The 16,383-nt window shown below is 45.3% G+C and overlaps 1 protein-coding gene across 3 annotated transcripts in view; it reads left to right on the top strand.

Annotated features, from left to right (window-relative positions):
* Positions 1-16,383, top strand: part of LOC139276013 (glycerol kinase) — a 174,755-nt gene that overhangs the window by 134,215 nt on the left and 24,157 nt on the right. For 2 of the 3 annotated variants that reach the window (XM_070893358.1, XM_070893356.1), the window contains exon 18: positions 1,842-1,922. In XM_070893358.1, coding sequence (XP_070749459.1) covers positions 1,842-1,922 — 81 coding nt within the window. Of the gene's footprint in view, positions 1-1,841; positions 1,923-5,028; positions 5,147-16,383 lie in introns of those variants that run through there. The other variant, XM_070893359.1, reaches the window with a different exon arrangement.

Raw genomic sequence — 16,383 nt, 5'->3', positions numbered from 1 at the left:
ATATGACACAGGTCATCATCCTCCTCATCAGGTATGTGAACACAGGTGATGGGTGTGTGGGACTTGATGTGGGGTAGAATGCAGGCAGCAGAGTTTTGGATCAGCTGAAAATTACGGAGAGTATCAGATGGGAGACTATCTCAGGAGGCTGTTGGGGAGCAAGTAAGCGTTTTTACTGAAATGAAGGGCACAAGGTGGAGATGAGGAGGTGATTGAGCAGATTGATAGCTGCATAAATATCATGGTGAATGGAGGGCGATAGGCTAGGCAATGGACAGTTTGAAAGTGCAGTTGTATGTAACTTGGGGAAAGTTTTTTCCAACAGCGTACGCAGAAACGGGGGGGGGGTTGGAAAGAGGTAGGGGAATTTGGATGGTGATGGATAGAAGGAAGATTCCTTATCTGGGATTGAGACTGTGAAAGTAGAGAGGCCATAGGAGATTGCAAGATCAAGGGGGTTGCTGCGAATATGGGTAAGGAAGTTTATATGGAGGAAGAGGTTTAGGGAGCATAGGAAGGCAGTAAGATCAAGAGTTGGGGGCAAGGGGAGTGGAGATTGAGATTGAAATCACGAAGAAGATAAAAAAGCTCAGGCCAACTTGAGTCACTCAGTGAGGCAGAAAAAAAGGGAGCATATCTCAGTGAGAAACCCAAGAGCGAGCGGGGGGGGGGGGGGGCGGGGGTAATGGAAGAAGACCAAGGTGTGATTTTGGGGGGGGGGGGGCGGCGGGGGTAATGGAAGAAGACCAAGGTGTGATTTGGGGGGGGGGGGGTAATGGAAGAAGACCAAGGTGTGATTTGGTGTTGAAAGCCACATCGCCAGGCAGATGGTGGAAAGTATAGCCAACGGGCAGAGTTTAGTAAGGGGTAAGCTGTTGCCATCTGTTTCAGAGCCACGTTTCAGTCAATGATGTCAATACAGTCATGCACAATAAGCTTGTGGTGGCAAGGGTCGTGTTATGAAGTGAATGAAAATTCTGGAGGGAAATGCTGAGAGGGGTGGTGATTGTTGATCACCTGGCAGAGTTCAAGGAGGCAGTTTGGTGAATGTATATTACATAGCTACCATCTAGCTAGTGATAAATCCACTAGATAGGGCAATTAGATATAGACAATAAATGCTGGCCTTGCCAGCGATGCTCACATCCCAGGAACAAAAAATACACTGAGGTTGGTCTTATTGGATCTACCGAGGCTTCTTCGTTGCTTGAGAAGTGTCAGGCGGAGCCCAACAGGATCTACATGGACTTTCTAAGAGACCTTTCATGGCAGTTGGTTCAAAATATCTGCAAATGGATCACCTCATGTGCCACAGAATGTGAGTCTTTTTCCCAGAACCTCCAGGAGCAACTTCAATCATATGCAGTGGCCTTTGCATGTTTACTTCATCAACCAGAAGAGCCGAGGGCCCTGGGGCAGCACGGGCCAGCCCACACTGCGATATGTGTGCGCACTAGGTCCATGCAGCAGAGCAGGTCTCCAGTCGTCCTGGTTAATCCTTGCCACTGGATAAAGGCCTAGTTCTGTCAAGCCCGTGTGGTGGCTGATGTGCAACAGTCACCACACGTTAAAAAAAATCCACGCACAGGCATCTTCCACCCCCTCAATTGGAGTTCAGGACTGGAACATCGGGTCATTCATTGAAACATCTGTGAACTCATGAGGAAGCAAGTCATCCTCGTTTGAGGGACTGCCTATGATGATGATGATATCAGTGAAAGATCATTTCACTAATTCTATAATTGCATTTGGGACATCCCTAATGGAGGTGTCTATAGGTAATTGTTTTCAAAATAAACATTTAATGTGTTTATTTAAAAATATTATTTTTAAATCTTCAGAAAGCAACAAACGTTTTGCTCGGTGGAAGCTAGCTGTACAAAAATCAATGGGCTGGGTAAAGACCGAACCTGATGGCAATGGTAAGAATTTGTTGATATATTGCAAGATGGGGATATAGTTAATACTGAGAAAGATTGCAACAAAATACAAGACATGAATAAACTTTCAGAACAGGCTTGTAAATGGCAAATTAATTTCAATATAGATATGTGAGGTGGTGCATTTGGTCGGAGGAATAATGTTGGAAATAGCCAAATTAAGGCTATCTTTGGTCACTTTAATAATCAGGATTGACTGTAAACTATCTTGTGTGTATATTGTGTTTAATCAGAGTTTAAGACAGAATATAACACATTAGTTATACAGCAAAAACATACGACCGTGACAAGTAGCTGACACCGATCCTGATCGGATAAACGGCTGGCGGAAGTGAACATTTCTCTGGCTTGCAAAGCCTCTTTCTCTTTATCTAGAGCTTCCTTCGATAAAGCATGGAATCGCTCACAGGGTGTTCAACCAACCCAATTCTGTTTCACTCTCCTCTCATAACATTTGTGAGGACAGCCTTGAGGAGGTTACTTTTATTTTTTTTTTAAAAGAGATAAACCTGAAATGGGATATTGACAAGACCTTCTGACCTATAGGAGGTTCCCCTAAAAACTCCTATCCAATGCCGTGTCGAGCACTTTGTTTTGATTCTAAATCAAGAATCCTCCCTAAAGATGTCTCATGATTTTGGCCACATGTCTTTTCTGTATATACTTTCTCAGTGTTTCTTCCTTTGAAATTCGGGTCTTATCTCTTTCGTCTCTATCCTCTCTTTGATCTCATGAGGCCCAAGCCAGAAAACTGCTTGCTTCAGGGTCGTTATCTCTGTTACGACGTAGCAAATTATTTACGTTGACTTCCCTCCATTCTAAGTTTTTCTATGACACATTGTCGTAAAGGTACATAAACAAAGTTGAAGTCTTAACTTTAAAACAACAGATAATGGTGGTCATAGTGCAGAATGCTATAACATCTCAACAGGAAACCAAAACATTCGCATTTCTAAGCATATAATACCAATCTGAGGAGACACTTTTTCTCCAGTTCAGCACAACCATTTAAACACAGCATCCTTCATGTCAGTTTTAAACATTTTGAACCCCTGATTTCTAACGATAAGGAGGCCACATACTCCTACGAAAGTCTGGGGTAGACGAGCAAAGCGATCTAGGGTACAGATTCACAAATCATTAAAAGTAACAACACAGGCTATAAAAATGCAAACAAAGCACTAGGGTTCATTTCTAGAGGATTAGAATTGAAAAACAGAAAGGTTATATTAAACTTGTATAGAGCCTTGGTTAGACCACTATACACCACTACATTCTGGTCTCCATATTACAAAAAGGTTATCAAAACACTAGAGAAGGTGCCAAAAAAGATTTACAATGATGATACCTGACCTGAGAGGTTATAACTATCATAATTGACTGAACAGGCTCTTTTCTCAGGGGTGATCTAATAGAGGTCTTTAAGATTCTGAAAGTGTTTGATGAGGTAGATGCTTGTAAGGGAAACCAAAACTAGGGGTCATAGTACATAAGAACATAAGAAATAGGAGTAGGAGTAGGCCATAAGGCCCCTCGAGCCTGCTCCGCCATTCAATAAGATCATGGCTGATCTGATCATGGACTCAGCTCCACTTCCCCACCCACTCCCCATAACCCCTCATTCCCCCCCCCTACCCCATCGCTCAAGAAACTGTCTATTTCGGTCTTAAATTTATTTAATGTCCTAGCTTCCACAGCTCTCTGAGGCAGTGAATTTCAGATTCACGACCTTCTGAGAGAAGTTTCTCCTCATCTCTAAATAGATGGCCCCTTAATCTAAGATCATGCCCTCTAGTTCTAGTCTCCCTCACCAGTGGAAACATCCTCTCTGTATCCACCTTGTCAAGCCCCATCATTGTATAAGAGAGTCACTAATAAATCCAATAAGGAGTTTAGGAGAAACTTATTTACCCAGAGAGTGGTTAAAATGTGGAACTTGCTGCCACATGGAGTAGTTGAAGTAAATAGCATAGATGCATTTAAGGGGAAGCTAGATAAGTGTATGAGGGAGGAAGGAATACAAGAGTATATTGAACCGGGCTAGACGAAGTAGGGTGGGAGGAGTCTCGTGTGGAGCATAAACACCAGATAGACCAGTTGGGCCGAAATGGCCTGTTTCTGTGCTGTAAATTCTATCTAATTTTCCTTAATGAATTGCAGATTATTTGTTTGGATTTTGTACTATTGATAAAGTTTTGAATCTAATGAGAAAATGTTCTCAAAACATGAGAAATCTTTTGTCCTGATAAGCTGGTTTTTTTATTTTACATGCACTGATGTTGTTGAATTTCCTTCCATTCTTGCATTGATGGATGTTTGGCTGGGGGTTTTCTGCACTTTTCCCACTTCCACCCCAGCAATATACAAATTTTACTCCTCAAACCCCAGGTCTGTTTCTGGGATTTACAACTGGAAACTTGTTAAATTATATCTTTGCTGGTATAATACTGGATTTTCTTGTGTAGTTGTGCAAGTATCTCCAAGTTCTATTAGCATACAAATAATAGCTACTTGGCAGCATAACAGAATGAGAGGCATTGCCTTGAGTGTGTGGTGAAGATTTTATAGTAAGAATTATGTGGTGGAGCAGGATGGACAGTGTCTATTTTTTGCGAATGGTCCCAGAAAATAAATTGTTAGCCAAGGGACCTTTCCATCATTCGTGTTCATGTCTTTTTATTGAAGTTGTGCACAAAGTGTGCTGGTGCTCCTATATGCTAAGCTATTAGAATGGTAAGCGGCGGTAGCTACAATTCCCTACAAAACAATTTTCGCAAACCCTAGCATGTAGTCTGGGGAAACATCATGTGGAGATTAAGCATTTTATCAAATGGAAGGAAAAATGAAAATGTGAGATCCTTTGGGCTATGCTCTCACACTACCAAGTAACTGGTTACAGAGTGAATTGGCAGAGGCCTGATATTACCTATCCAGCTGTGGATTTGGGGGGTGGAGGGGCAATGTTAAAAGAAAAATTTAAACTCATGCATTTAAAGTATAAGGTCTTCTTTAAAATGTGCTTACCAGGTAATATGCGGAGAGATAGAATTTGCTGGTAATTAACTGCAGATTTTTTTTTATCCTGCAGCCTAACGTTGCTGACTTTTATTACCTTGATCACTTCTCAAGAACATGGAGCACACTTAGTGAGCATACATGCAGATAGCCGCTGTTCGGACAAAAAAACCCTGAATAAAAGTTTAATAAATTTCTCTCATACATCAGAATGGTACAGACTAGTTGTTGTTGTTGTTTTAAATTACTCAAGCTTCAGTCTTGTATCCAGGAGACAGAGAGTATGGATAATGGGCAGGTACTCTAATTGGCAGAATGTGACTACTGGTGTCCCACAGTGATCTGTGTTGGGGTCTCAACGATCCACCCTATTTATTAATGACTTAGATGATGGGATGGAGTGCCACATATGGGAGAGCAAGTTGGCAAATGACACAAAGGTAGACGACATTGTAGGCAGTGTAGATGGAAGCATAATTTACAAAGAGGTATTAATAGATTAAGTGAACAGGGAAAACTGTGGCAAATGGATTTCATTTTAGGCAAATTTGAGGTCATCCACTTTGGACCTAAAAAAGGATAGATCAGACTAATTTCTAAATGATGAAAAGCTAAAAGCAGCGGAGGTCCAAAGAGACTTTGGTGGGGGGGGGGGGGGCATCCATGTACACAGATCATTAAAATGTCATGAAAAGGTGCAGAAAATAATCAAAAAGGCTAATGTAATGCTTGGCTTTATATCTAGAGGACGAGAATACATAGGAATGGAGGTAATGTTACAGCGATACAAAGCCATGGTTAGGCCACACCTGGGGGACTTTGTTCAGGTCTGGGCACCACACCTTAGGAAGGATACATTGGCCTTGAGGTAGTGTAGCGTCGATTTACCAGAATGATACCTGAACTCCACAAAGGTTAAATTATGAGAAGAAATTACACAAACTAGGGTTGTATTTATCTTGTTCCTAACACAGATGAGACTGCACACAGGGAGGTTAAAGTAACAGTGACCTCAGTCTTTATTAAGACACTCCAGAGGGGGCCGGCTTATATACAGTGCTCCCAAGGGATGCTGGGATCCCTTTGGACTTCAGGGGATGCGCTCCCTGGTGGCGGAACATGGGAGTGCAAGCTTTACAGATACACATCACTCCCCCTCAAAGTCAAAAAGTGAAAACTATTTACGAGGTGAGGCGGTCGGGAGCCTTTCTTTCCCTGGTGAACCGCCTCGGTACAAATGTCTGTTCTGGTGTGTTGGCTGTGCCCTCGCTGGGCTGACGTGTTGTTGGCCCTTCAGGGCTGCTAGGTGAGCCTGGCCTTGCTGGGCTGTTGGGCGTGATGGGTTCGATTTCCTGGTCCGGGTTGGTGCCATTGATCCTTTGGGTGTGTGTTGTGGGCTCAAAAGGTGGTGTCTGCTATGGGTTGTTCAGGGCAATCTGTGAACCGCAGCCTCGTTTGGTCCAGGTGCTTTCTGCAAATTTGTCCATTGTCTAGTTTGACTACTAACACCCTACTCCCTTCTTTAGCTATCACCATGCCTGCGATCCACTTGGGACCATGTCCATAGTTTAGCACATACACAGGGTCATTCAGATCAATTTCCCATGACACAGTGGCGCGACCATTGTTTACATTTTGTTGCTGCCGTCTGCTCTCTACAATCATGCAGGTTGGAATGAACCAGCGAGAGTCTGTTCTTAAGTGTCCTTTTCATGAGTAGCTCAGCCGGGGGCACCCCTGTGAGCGAGTGGGGTCTCGTGCAGTAGCTGAGCAGTACTCGGCACAAGCGGGTTTGGAGTGAGCCTTCTGTGAATCATTTGAGGCTCTGTTTGATTGTTTGTACTGCCTGCTCTGCCTGCCCATTGGAGGCTGGTTTAAATGGGGCCGAGGTGACATGTTTGATCCCATTGCAGGTCATGAATTCTTTAAATTCGCTACTGGTGAAACATGGCCCGTTTTCACTGACCAGTATGTCAGGCAGGCCGTGGGTGGCAAACATGGCCCTCAGGCTTTCAATGGTGGCGGTGGCGGTGCTTCCTCACATTATTTCACATCCAATCCATTTTGAAAAAGCATCCACCACCACCGGGAACATTTTACCAAGAAACGGGCCCACATAGTCGACATGGATCCTCGACCATGGTCTGGAGGGCCAGGACCACAAACTTAGTGGTGCCTCTTTGGGCGTGTTGCTCAACTGAGCACACACGCTGCATTGCCGTACACAGGACTCGAAGTCAGAGTCGATACCAGGCCACCACATGTAGGATCTGGCCATTGCTTTCATCATTACTATACCTGGGTGTGTGCTGTGGAGATCCGAGATGAACGTCTCCCTGCCCTTTTTTGGTAGCACTACGCAGTTACCCCACAGCAGGCAGTCTGCCTGAATGGACAGCTCATCCTTTCTCCGCTGGAACTGCTTGATTAGCTCTTGCATTTCAATGGGGATGCTGGCCCGGCTCCCATGCAGGACACAGTTTTTTACCAGGGACAGCAGAGGATCTTGGCTGGTCCAAGTCCTAATCTGGCGGACCGTGACAGGTGATTTATCATTTTCAAACGCTTCCATGATCATCAACAAGTCTGCGGGCTGCGCCACCATCAACAAGTTTGCAGGTTGCGCCATTTCCACCGCCTTGGTGGGCAATGGTAGCTGACTTGAGAGCATCCACACAGTTCTCGGTGCCTGGCCTGTGGCGGATGGTCTAGTCATATGCTGACAGCGCGAGTGCCCACCTTTTGTATGCGGGCTGAGGCATTAGAATTTATTCCCTTGTTTTCAGCAAACTGGGTTATGAGGGGCTTGTGGTCGGTTTCCAGCTCAAATTTGAGGCCAAACAGGTACTGATGCATTTTCTTTACCCCGAACACACACGCCAATGCATCTTTCTCAATCATGCTGCAGGCCCTCTCGGCATTAGACAAGCTCCTGGAGGCATAGGCGACAGGTTGTAACTTCTCCGCAACGCTAGCTTGTTGTAATACACAACCGACTCCGTACGACGACGCATCACATGCGAGCACAAGTCTTTTACACGGGTTATACAACACAAGCAGCTTGTTGGAGCATAAAATGTTCCTGGCTTTCTCAAAAGCAATTACTTGGTTTTTTTCCCCATACCCAGTTCTCACCTTTGCGCAATAACACATGTAGGGGCTCTAAGAGAGTGTTTAACCCCGGTAGGAAGTTACCAAAATAGTTGCGGAGTCCCAGGAACGACTGCAGCTCCGTGACGTTCTGAGGCGCGTTCCTGATAGCCTCTGTCTTGGCGTCTGTGGGCCAAATGCCGTCGGCCGCGATCTTTCTCCCCAAAAACTCCACTTCTGTTGCTATGAGGACGCATTTCAACCTCTTCAGCCGCAGCCCTACACGATCCAGTCGCTGGAGGACCTCCTCCAGGTTTTGTAGGTGCTCGGCGGTGTCCCGACCCGTGATCAATATGTCGTCCTGAAAGACCACCGTGTGTGGTACCGACTTGAGTAGGCTCTCCAAGTTTCTTTGGAAGATCGCTGCAGCAGACCGAATTCCAAACGGGCATCTGTTGTAGATGAACAATGCATGTTGATGCAGTTGAGGCCCTTTGAAGACTCCTCCAGCTCCTGCGTCATGTAGGCTGAAGTCAGGTCGAGCTTGGCGAACGTCTTGCCTCCTGCCAGCGTCGCAAATGGGTCTACTGCCTTAGGTAGTGGGTATTGGTCCTGTAGCGAGAAATGATTAATAGTTACTTTATTATCGCCGCAATTCCTGACCGTGCCATCACTTTTGAGTCCTGGAACAATCGGGTTGGCTCACTCGCTGAATTCCACTCGGGAGATGATGCCCTTGCGTTGCAGCCCGTCCAGCTCAATCTCCACTCTCTTCCCTCATCATGAGAGGTACCGCTCGTGCCTTGTGGTGAATGGGTCATGCCTCTGGGACCAAGTGGATCCGCACCTTCGCCCCTGAAAAGTTTCCAATGCCTGGCTCAAAAAGGGAAGGAAATTTGTTCAGAACCTGGGTCCATGAGGCCTCATCGACATGTGATAGCGCTCAGATGTCATCCCAGTTCCAGCGGATTTTGCCCAGCCAGCTCCTTCCAAGCAGTGTGGGCCTTCGCCCGGGACAATCCATGGTGCCAGTTCATTCACCGTGCCCTCGTAGGTGACCTTAACCATGGCGCTGCCCAGGACAGTGATAATCTCTTTGGTATACGTTCTCAGTTTCATGGCTCAGGGCTGGTCTGAATGCCTTGTTGCACCACAGTCTCTCAAACATCTTTTTACTCATGATGAATTGGCTAGCGCCAGTGTCCAGTTCCATGGCAACGGGTAAGCCATTCAATTTTACATTTAGCATTAAAGGTGGATATTTTGTCGAAAATGTGTGCATCCCGTGTACTTCAGCATCTGTCTCCTGTCTCTGAGGCTCAAAATTGCTTTGATCCACCATGGACCGATCTTCCTCTGCCACGTGGTAGTAAGCAGGTTTTACAGAGCTTGCAGCTCGTCTACAAGCTCGTTGGAGATGCCCCATTGTTCCACAGCTCTTGCAAACATACCCTTTGAAGCAGCATGAATAGGCTGAATGGAAACCTCCACAACGCCAACAAGGTGTGAATTGTCTTGCATTCATTCTTTGTTGGGGACTCTTGAGTCATCTGGGTCACCTGAGGCCTGCTGGCAGTTGCAGACTCGTGGTTTCTGCCCTGTACATTTCTGCTCGCAAACACAGTTCCAGTTAATTTATGAACATTGCTAGCACTTGTGTGCTGAGAGATTTGTTTGGTGTTATCACTGGTGGACATAAACGCCTGTGCTATCGCAATGGCCTTACTGAGGGTCGGTGTCTCTGCAGCCAAAAGTTTTCGTAGGATGGTCTCGTAGCCAATGCCCAGTACAAAAAAGTCTCTGATCATTTGCTTCAGGTAGCCATCAAACTCACATTGTCCTGCAAGTCGCCTTAGCTCGGCACGTGTAGAACCGATACCTCGCCATCAGCCGCTCTCCCTCGGGTTAAGATGCTCCAGAACCAGTGTACACAGCTCCTCATATGACTTATCTGTGGGTTTCACCGGAGCCAGAAGATTTTCATGAGGGTGTAGGTCGGGGCCCCGCAAACCGTGAGGAAGACCGCTCTCCTTTTTGCAGCGATTCCTTCTCCGTCCAGCTCGTTGACTACAAAGTACTGGTCTAGCCATTCGACATAGGCTTCCCAGTCCTCACCCTCCAAGAACTTCTCCAGGATGCCCACAGTTTGCTACATCTTTGCGTTGGATTCGTATACTCATCGCCAGTTATTGTGTTCCTAACACAGATGAGACTGCACACAGGGAGGTTAAAGTAACAGTGACCTCAGTCTTTATTAAGACACTCCAGAGTGAGGAACAGGCCTTGGGGGCCGGCTTATATACAGTACTTCCAAGGGATGCTGGGATCCCTTGGGACTTCAGGAGATGCGCTACCTGGTGGCAGAACATGGGAGTGCCTGCTTTACAGATACACAACACTATTTCCTGGAATTTAGAAGGTTAAGGGGTGATTTGATCAACATTTTCAAGATATTAAGGGGAACTGATAGGGTAGATAGAGAGTAGGGGACATAGCCTAAAAATTAGAGCTAGGACTTTTACAACAACAGCAACAACTTGTATTTATATAGTGCCTGTAACATAGTAAAACATCCCAAGGCACTTCACAGGAGTAAGAACATAAGAAATAGGAGCAGGAGTCGGCCATTTGACCCCGACACCCTGCTCCGCCATTTAATAAGATTATGGCTGTTCTGATCATGGATCTGCCCGCTCCCCATAACCCTTTATTCCCTTAGCGCTCAACAATCTGTCTGTCTCTCCGTATTAAATACATTCAATGACTCAGCCTCCACAGCTCTCTGCAGTAGAGAATGCCACAGGTTTACAATTGTAAGGGGAATAGATAGGCATTTCTGCGGCCGCAACCAAGACTCCAGGATGGTATGTTGCCTCCCTGGTGCAAGGGTCAAGGATGTTTCGGAGCGGGTGCAGGACTTTCTGAAAAGGGAGGGTGAACAGCCAGTTGTCGTGGTGCACATTGGTACCAACGATATAGGTAAAAAAAGGGATGAGGCCCTACGAGACGAATTTAAGGAGCTAGGAGCTAAATTAAAACGTAGGACCTCAAAAGTAGTAATCTCGGGATTACTACCAGTGCCACGTGCTAGTCAGAGTAGGAATCGCAGGATAGCTCAGATGAATACGTGGCTTAAGCAGTGGTGCAGCAGGGAGGGATTCAAATTCCTGGGGCATTGGAACCGGTTCTGGGGGAGGTGGGACCAGTACAAACTGGACGGTCTGCACCTGGGCAGGACCGGAACCAATGTCCTACGGAGTGTTTGCTAGTGCTGTTGGGGAGGAGTTAAACTAATATGGCAGGGGGATGGGAACCAATGCAGGGAGACAGAGGGAAACAAAAAAGAGACAAAAGCAAAAGACAGAAAGGAGATGAGTAAAAGTGGAGGGCAGAGAAACCCAAGGCAAAAAACAAAAAGGGCTACTGTGCAGCAAAATTCTAAAGCGTCAAAGTGTAATAAAAAGGCAAGCATGAAAGCTCGGTGCCTCAATGCAAGGAGTATTCGGAACACAGGAGAGGGCTCTGAGCTAGTTAGAATGGGTGAGAGCTCAGATGAACAGGATCCCAAGAAAGAATGCAAAAGGCAGGAGGCAACAGAGCAGAGTAGCACGGGGGTAAGTGTAAACCACAAGGTGATAGAAAGGGACAATATGTATGAATATAAAGGGGCTGCAGGAGGCGTCAAAACTAAAAATCATGGTTTCAAAACTAGTATTAAAACACTCTACCTAAACGCATGCAGCATTCGAAATAAAGTAAATGAGTTGACGGCACAAATCATTACAAATGGGTATGATTTGGTGGCCATTACAGAAACGTGGTTGCAGGGTGGCCAAGACTGGGAATTAAACATACAGGGGTATCTGACAATTCGGAAAGATAGACAAGAAGGGAAAGGAGGTGGGGTAGCTCTGTTAATAAAGGAAGATATCAGGGCAGCTGTGAGAGACGATATTGGCTCCAATGAACAAAATGTTGAATCATTGTGGGTGGAGATTAGAGATGGTAAGGGGAAAAAGTCACTGGTGGGCAAGGTTTTTATAGGCCCCCAAATAATAACTTCACGGCGGGGTGGGCAATAAACAAGGGAATAATTGAGGCATGTGAAAAAGGAACAACAGTAATCATGGGGGATTTTAATCTGCATATCGATTGGTCAAATCAAATCGCACGGGGTAGCCTGGAGGAGGAATTCATAGAATGCATACGGGATTGTTTCTTAGAACAGTATGTTACAGAACCTACGAGGGAGCAAGCGATTTTAGATCTGGTCCTGTGTAATGAGACAGGAATAATAAACGATCTCCTAGTAAAAGATCCTCTCAGAATGAGTGATCACAGTATGGTTGAATTTGTAATACAGATTGAGGGTGAGGAAGTAGTGTCTCAAACGAGCATACTATGCTTAAACAAAGGGGACTACAGTGGGATGAGGGCAAAGTTGGCTAAAGTAGGCTGGAAACACAGACTAAACGGTGGCACAGTGGAAGACTTTTAAGGAGCTCTTTCATAGTGTTCAACAAAAATATATTCCAGTGGAAAAAGAAGGCCGGTAAGAGAAGAGATAACCAGCCGTGGATAACCAAGGAAATAAAGGAGAGTATCAAATTAAAAACCAATGCGTATAAGGTGACCAAGGTTAGTAGAAAACTAGAAGATTGGGAAAATTTTAAACGACAGCAAAGAATGACTAAGAAAGCAATAAAGAAAGGAAAGATAGATTACGAAAGTAAACATGTGCAAAACATAAAAAGAGATAGTAAAAGCTTTTACACATATATAAAACGGAAAAGAGTGACTAAAGTAAATGTTGGTCCCTCAGAAGATGAGAGGGGGGATTTAATAATGGGAAATGTGGAAATGGCTGAGACCTTAAATAATTATTTTGCTTCAGTCTTCACAGTGGAAGACACAAAAACCATGGCAAAAATTGCTGGTCACAGGAATGTGGGAAGGGAGAACCTTGAGACAATCACTATCACTAGGCGGGTAGTGCTGGACAGGCTAATGGGACTCAAGGTAGACAAGTCCCCTGGTCCGGATGAAATGCATCCCAGGGTATTAAGAGATGGCGGAAGTTATAGCAGATGCATTCGTTGGAATCTACCAAAATTCTCTGGACTCTGGGGAGGTACCAATGGATTGGAAAGCAGCTAATGTAACGCCTCTGTTTAAAAAAGGGGGCAGACAAAAGGCAGGTAACTATAGGCCGTTTAGTTTAACATCTGTGGTGGGGAAAATGCTTGAAGCTATCATTAAGGAAGAAATAGTGGGACATCTAGATAGGAATAGTGCAATCAAACAGACGCAACATGGATTCATGAAGGGGAAATCATGTTTAACTAATTTACTGGAATTCTTTGAGGATATAACGAGCATGGTGGATAGAGGTGTACCGATGGATGTGGTGTATTTAGATTTCCAAAAGGCATTCGATAAGGTGCCACACAAAAGGTTACTGCAGAAGATAAAGGTACGCGGAGTCAGAGGAAATGTATTAGCATGGAGCGAGAATTGGCTGGCTAACAGAAAGCAGAGAGTCAGGATAAATGGGTCCTTTTCGGGTTGGAAATCGGTGGTTAGTGGTGTGCCACAGGGATCGGTGCTGGGATCACAACTGTTTACAATATACATAGATGATCTGGAAGAGGGGACAGAGTGTAGTGTAACAAAATTTGCAGATGACACAAAGATTAGTGGGAAAGCGGGTTGTGTAGAGGACACAGAGAGGCTGCAAAGAGATTTAGGTAGGTTAAGCGAATGGGCTAAGGTTTGGCAGATGGAATACAATGTCGGAAAGTGTGAGGTCATCCACCTTGGGGGGAAAAAAACAGTAAAAGGGAATATTATTTGAATGGGGAGAAATTACAACATGCTGCGGTGCAGAGGGACCTGGGGGTCCTTGTGCATGAATCCCAAAAAGTTAGTTTGCAGGTGCAGCAGGTAATCAGGAAGGCGAATGGAATGTTGGCCGTCATTGCGAGAGGGATCGAGTACAAAAGCAGGGAGGTCCTGCTGCAACTGTACAGGGTATTGGTGAGGCCGCACCTGGAGTACTGCATGCAGTTTTGGTCACCTTACTTAAGGAAGGATATACTAACTTTGGAGGGGGTACAGAGACGATTCACTAGGCTGATTCCGGAGATGCGGGGGGTTACCTTATGATGATAGATTGAGTAGACTGGGTCTTTACTCGTTGGAGTTCAGAAGGATGAGGGGTGATCTTATAGAAACATTTAAAATAATGAAAGGGATAGACAAGATAAAGGCAGAGAGGTTGTTTCCACTGGTAGGGGAGACTAGAACTAGGGGGCATGGCCTCAAAATACCAGGGAGCCAATTTAAAACCTAGTTGAGAAGGAATTTCTTCTCCCAGAGGGTTGTGAATCTGTGGAATTCTCTGCCCAAGAAAGCAGTTGAGGCTAGCTCATTGAATGTATTCAAATCACAGATAGATAGATTTTTAATCAATAAAGGAATTAAGGGTTACGTGGAGCGGGCGGGTAAGTGGAGCTGAGTCCACGACCAGATCAGCCATCATCTTGTTGAATGTCGGAGCAGGCTCGAGGGGCTAGATGGCCTACTCCTGTTCCTAATTCTTCTTATGTTCTTATGTACAACCCTCAGAGAAGAAATTCCTCCTCATCTCAGTTTTGAATGGGCGACCCCTTATTCTGAAACTATACCCCCTAGTTTTAGTTTCCCCTATGATGGAAAATATCCTCTCTGCATCTACCTTGTCAAGCCCCCTCATTATCTTATATGTTTCAATAAGATCACCTCTCATTCTTATGAACTCCAACGAGTATAGGCCCAACCTACTCAACCGTTCTTCATAAGTCAACCCCCTCATCTCCAGAATCAACCTTGTGAACACTATCTGGATTATCTCCAATGCAAGTATATCCTTTCTTAAATAAGGAGACCAAAACTGTACACAGTACTCTAGGTGTGGCCTCACCAATACTTTGTACCGTTGTAGCAGGACTTCTCTGCTTTTATACTCTATCCCCCTTGCAATAAAGGCCAACATTCCATTTGCCTTCCTGATTACTTGCTGTACCCGCATACTGACTTTTTGTGTTCCATGTACAAGGACCCCCAGGTCCCTCTGTACTGCAGCATTTTGTAAATTTTCTCCATTTAAATAATAATTTGCTTTTTTATTTTTCCTGTCAAAGTGGATAACCTCACACTTTCCAACATTATACTCCATCTGCTCATTTTTGGCCCATTCACTTAGTCTGTCTGTATCCCTTTGCAGATTCTTTGTGTCCTCCTCGCAACTTGTTTTCCCACCTGTCTTGTATCATCAGCAAACTTAGCTACATTACACTCGGTCCCTTCATCCAAGTCATTAATATAGATTATAAATAGTTGAAGCACCAGCACTGATCCCTGTGGCACCCCACTAGTTACTAGAAGACAAAAAAAAATTTGACACCGAGCCACATGAGAAGAAATTATGGCAGATTACGAAAAGCTTGGTCAAAGAGGTAGGTTTTAAGAAGCGCCTTAACGGAGGAAAGAGCGGTAGAGAGGCAGAGAAGTTTAAGGACAGCGTTCCAGAGCTTCGGGCCCAGGCAGCTGAAGGCACAGCCATCGGTGGTTGAGCAGTTATAATCCGGGGTGCTCAGAAGGGCAGAATTTGAGGAGCACCGATATCTCAGGGGGGCGGGGGGGGAGTTGTTGTGAGGTGGGTAGGGGTGAGGCCATGGAGAGGTTTGTAAATAAGGATGAGAATTTTGAAATTGAGGCGTTGATTAACCGGGAGCCAATGTACATCAGCGAGCACAGGCATGATTGGGTGAATGGGACTTGGTGCGAGTTCGGACATGGGCTGCCGAGTTTTGGATGGCCTCAAGTTTACGTAGGGTAGAATGTTGGAGGCCAGCCAGGATTGTGTTGGAATAGTCAAGTCTAGAGTTAACAAAGGCATGGATAAGAGTTTCAGCAGCAGATGAGCTGAGGCAGGAGCAAAGACGGGCAATGTTACGGAAGTAGAAATGGGCGGATTTAATTATGCCGCGGATACGTGGCTGGAAGCTCATTTCAGGGTCAAATATGACACCTCGGTTGTGAACAGTCTGGTTCAGCCTCAGACAGATGCTAGGGAGAGGGATGGAGTCGGTGGCTAGGGAACGGAGTTTGTGGCGGTGACCAAAGACAGTGGCTTCGGTCTTCCCAATATTTCATTGGAGAAAATTTCTGCTCATCCAGTACTGGATGTCGGACAAGCAGTCTGACAATTTAGAGACCATGGAGGAATCGAGAGAAGTAGTGGTGAGGTAGAGGTAGAGCTGGGTGTCGTCAGCGTACGTATGGAAACTGATGCTGT

Source organism: Pristiophorus japonicus, chromosome 11 (genome assembly GCF_044704955.1).
Source record: "Pristiophorus japonicus isolate sPriJap1 chromosome 11, sPriJap1.hap1, whole genome shotgun sequence".
Taxonomy (NCBI): domain Eukaryota; kingdom Metazoa; phylum Chordata; class Chondrichthyes; family Pristiophoridae; genus Pristiophorus; species Pristiophorus japonicus.
The sequence above is the reverse complement of the archived record's forward strand: the minus strand, read 5'-3'. Positions and strand labels throughout refer to the sequence as shown.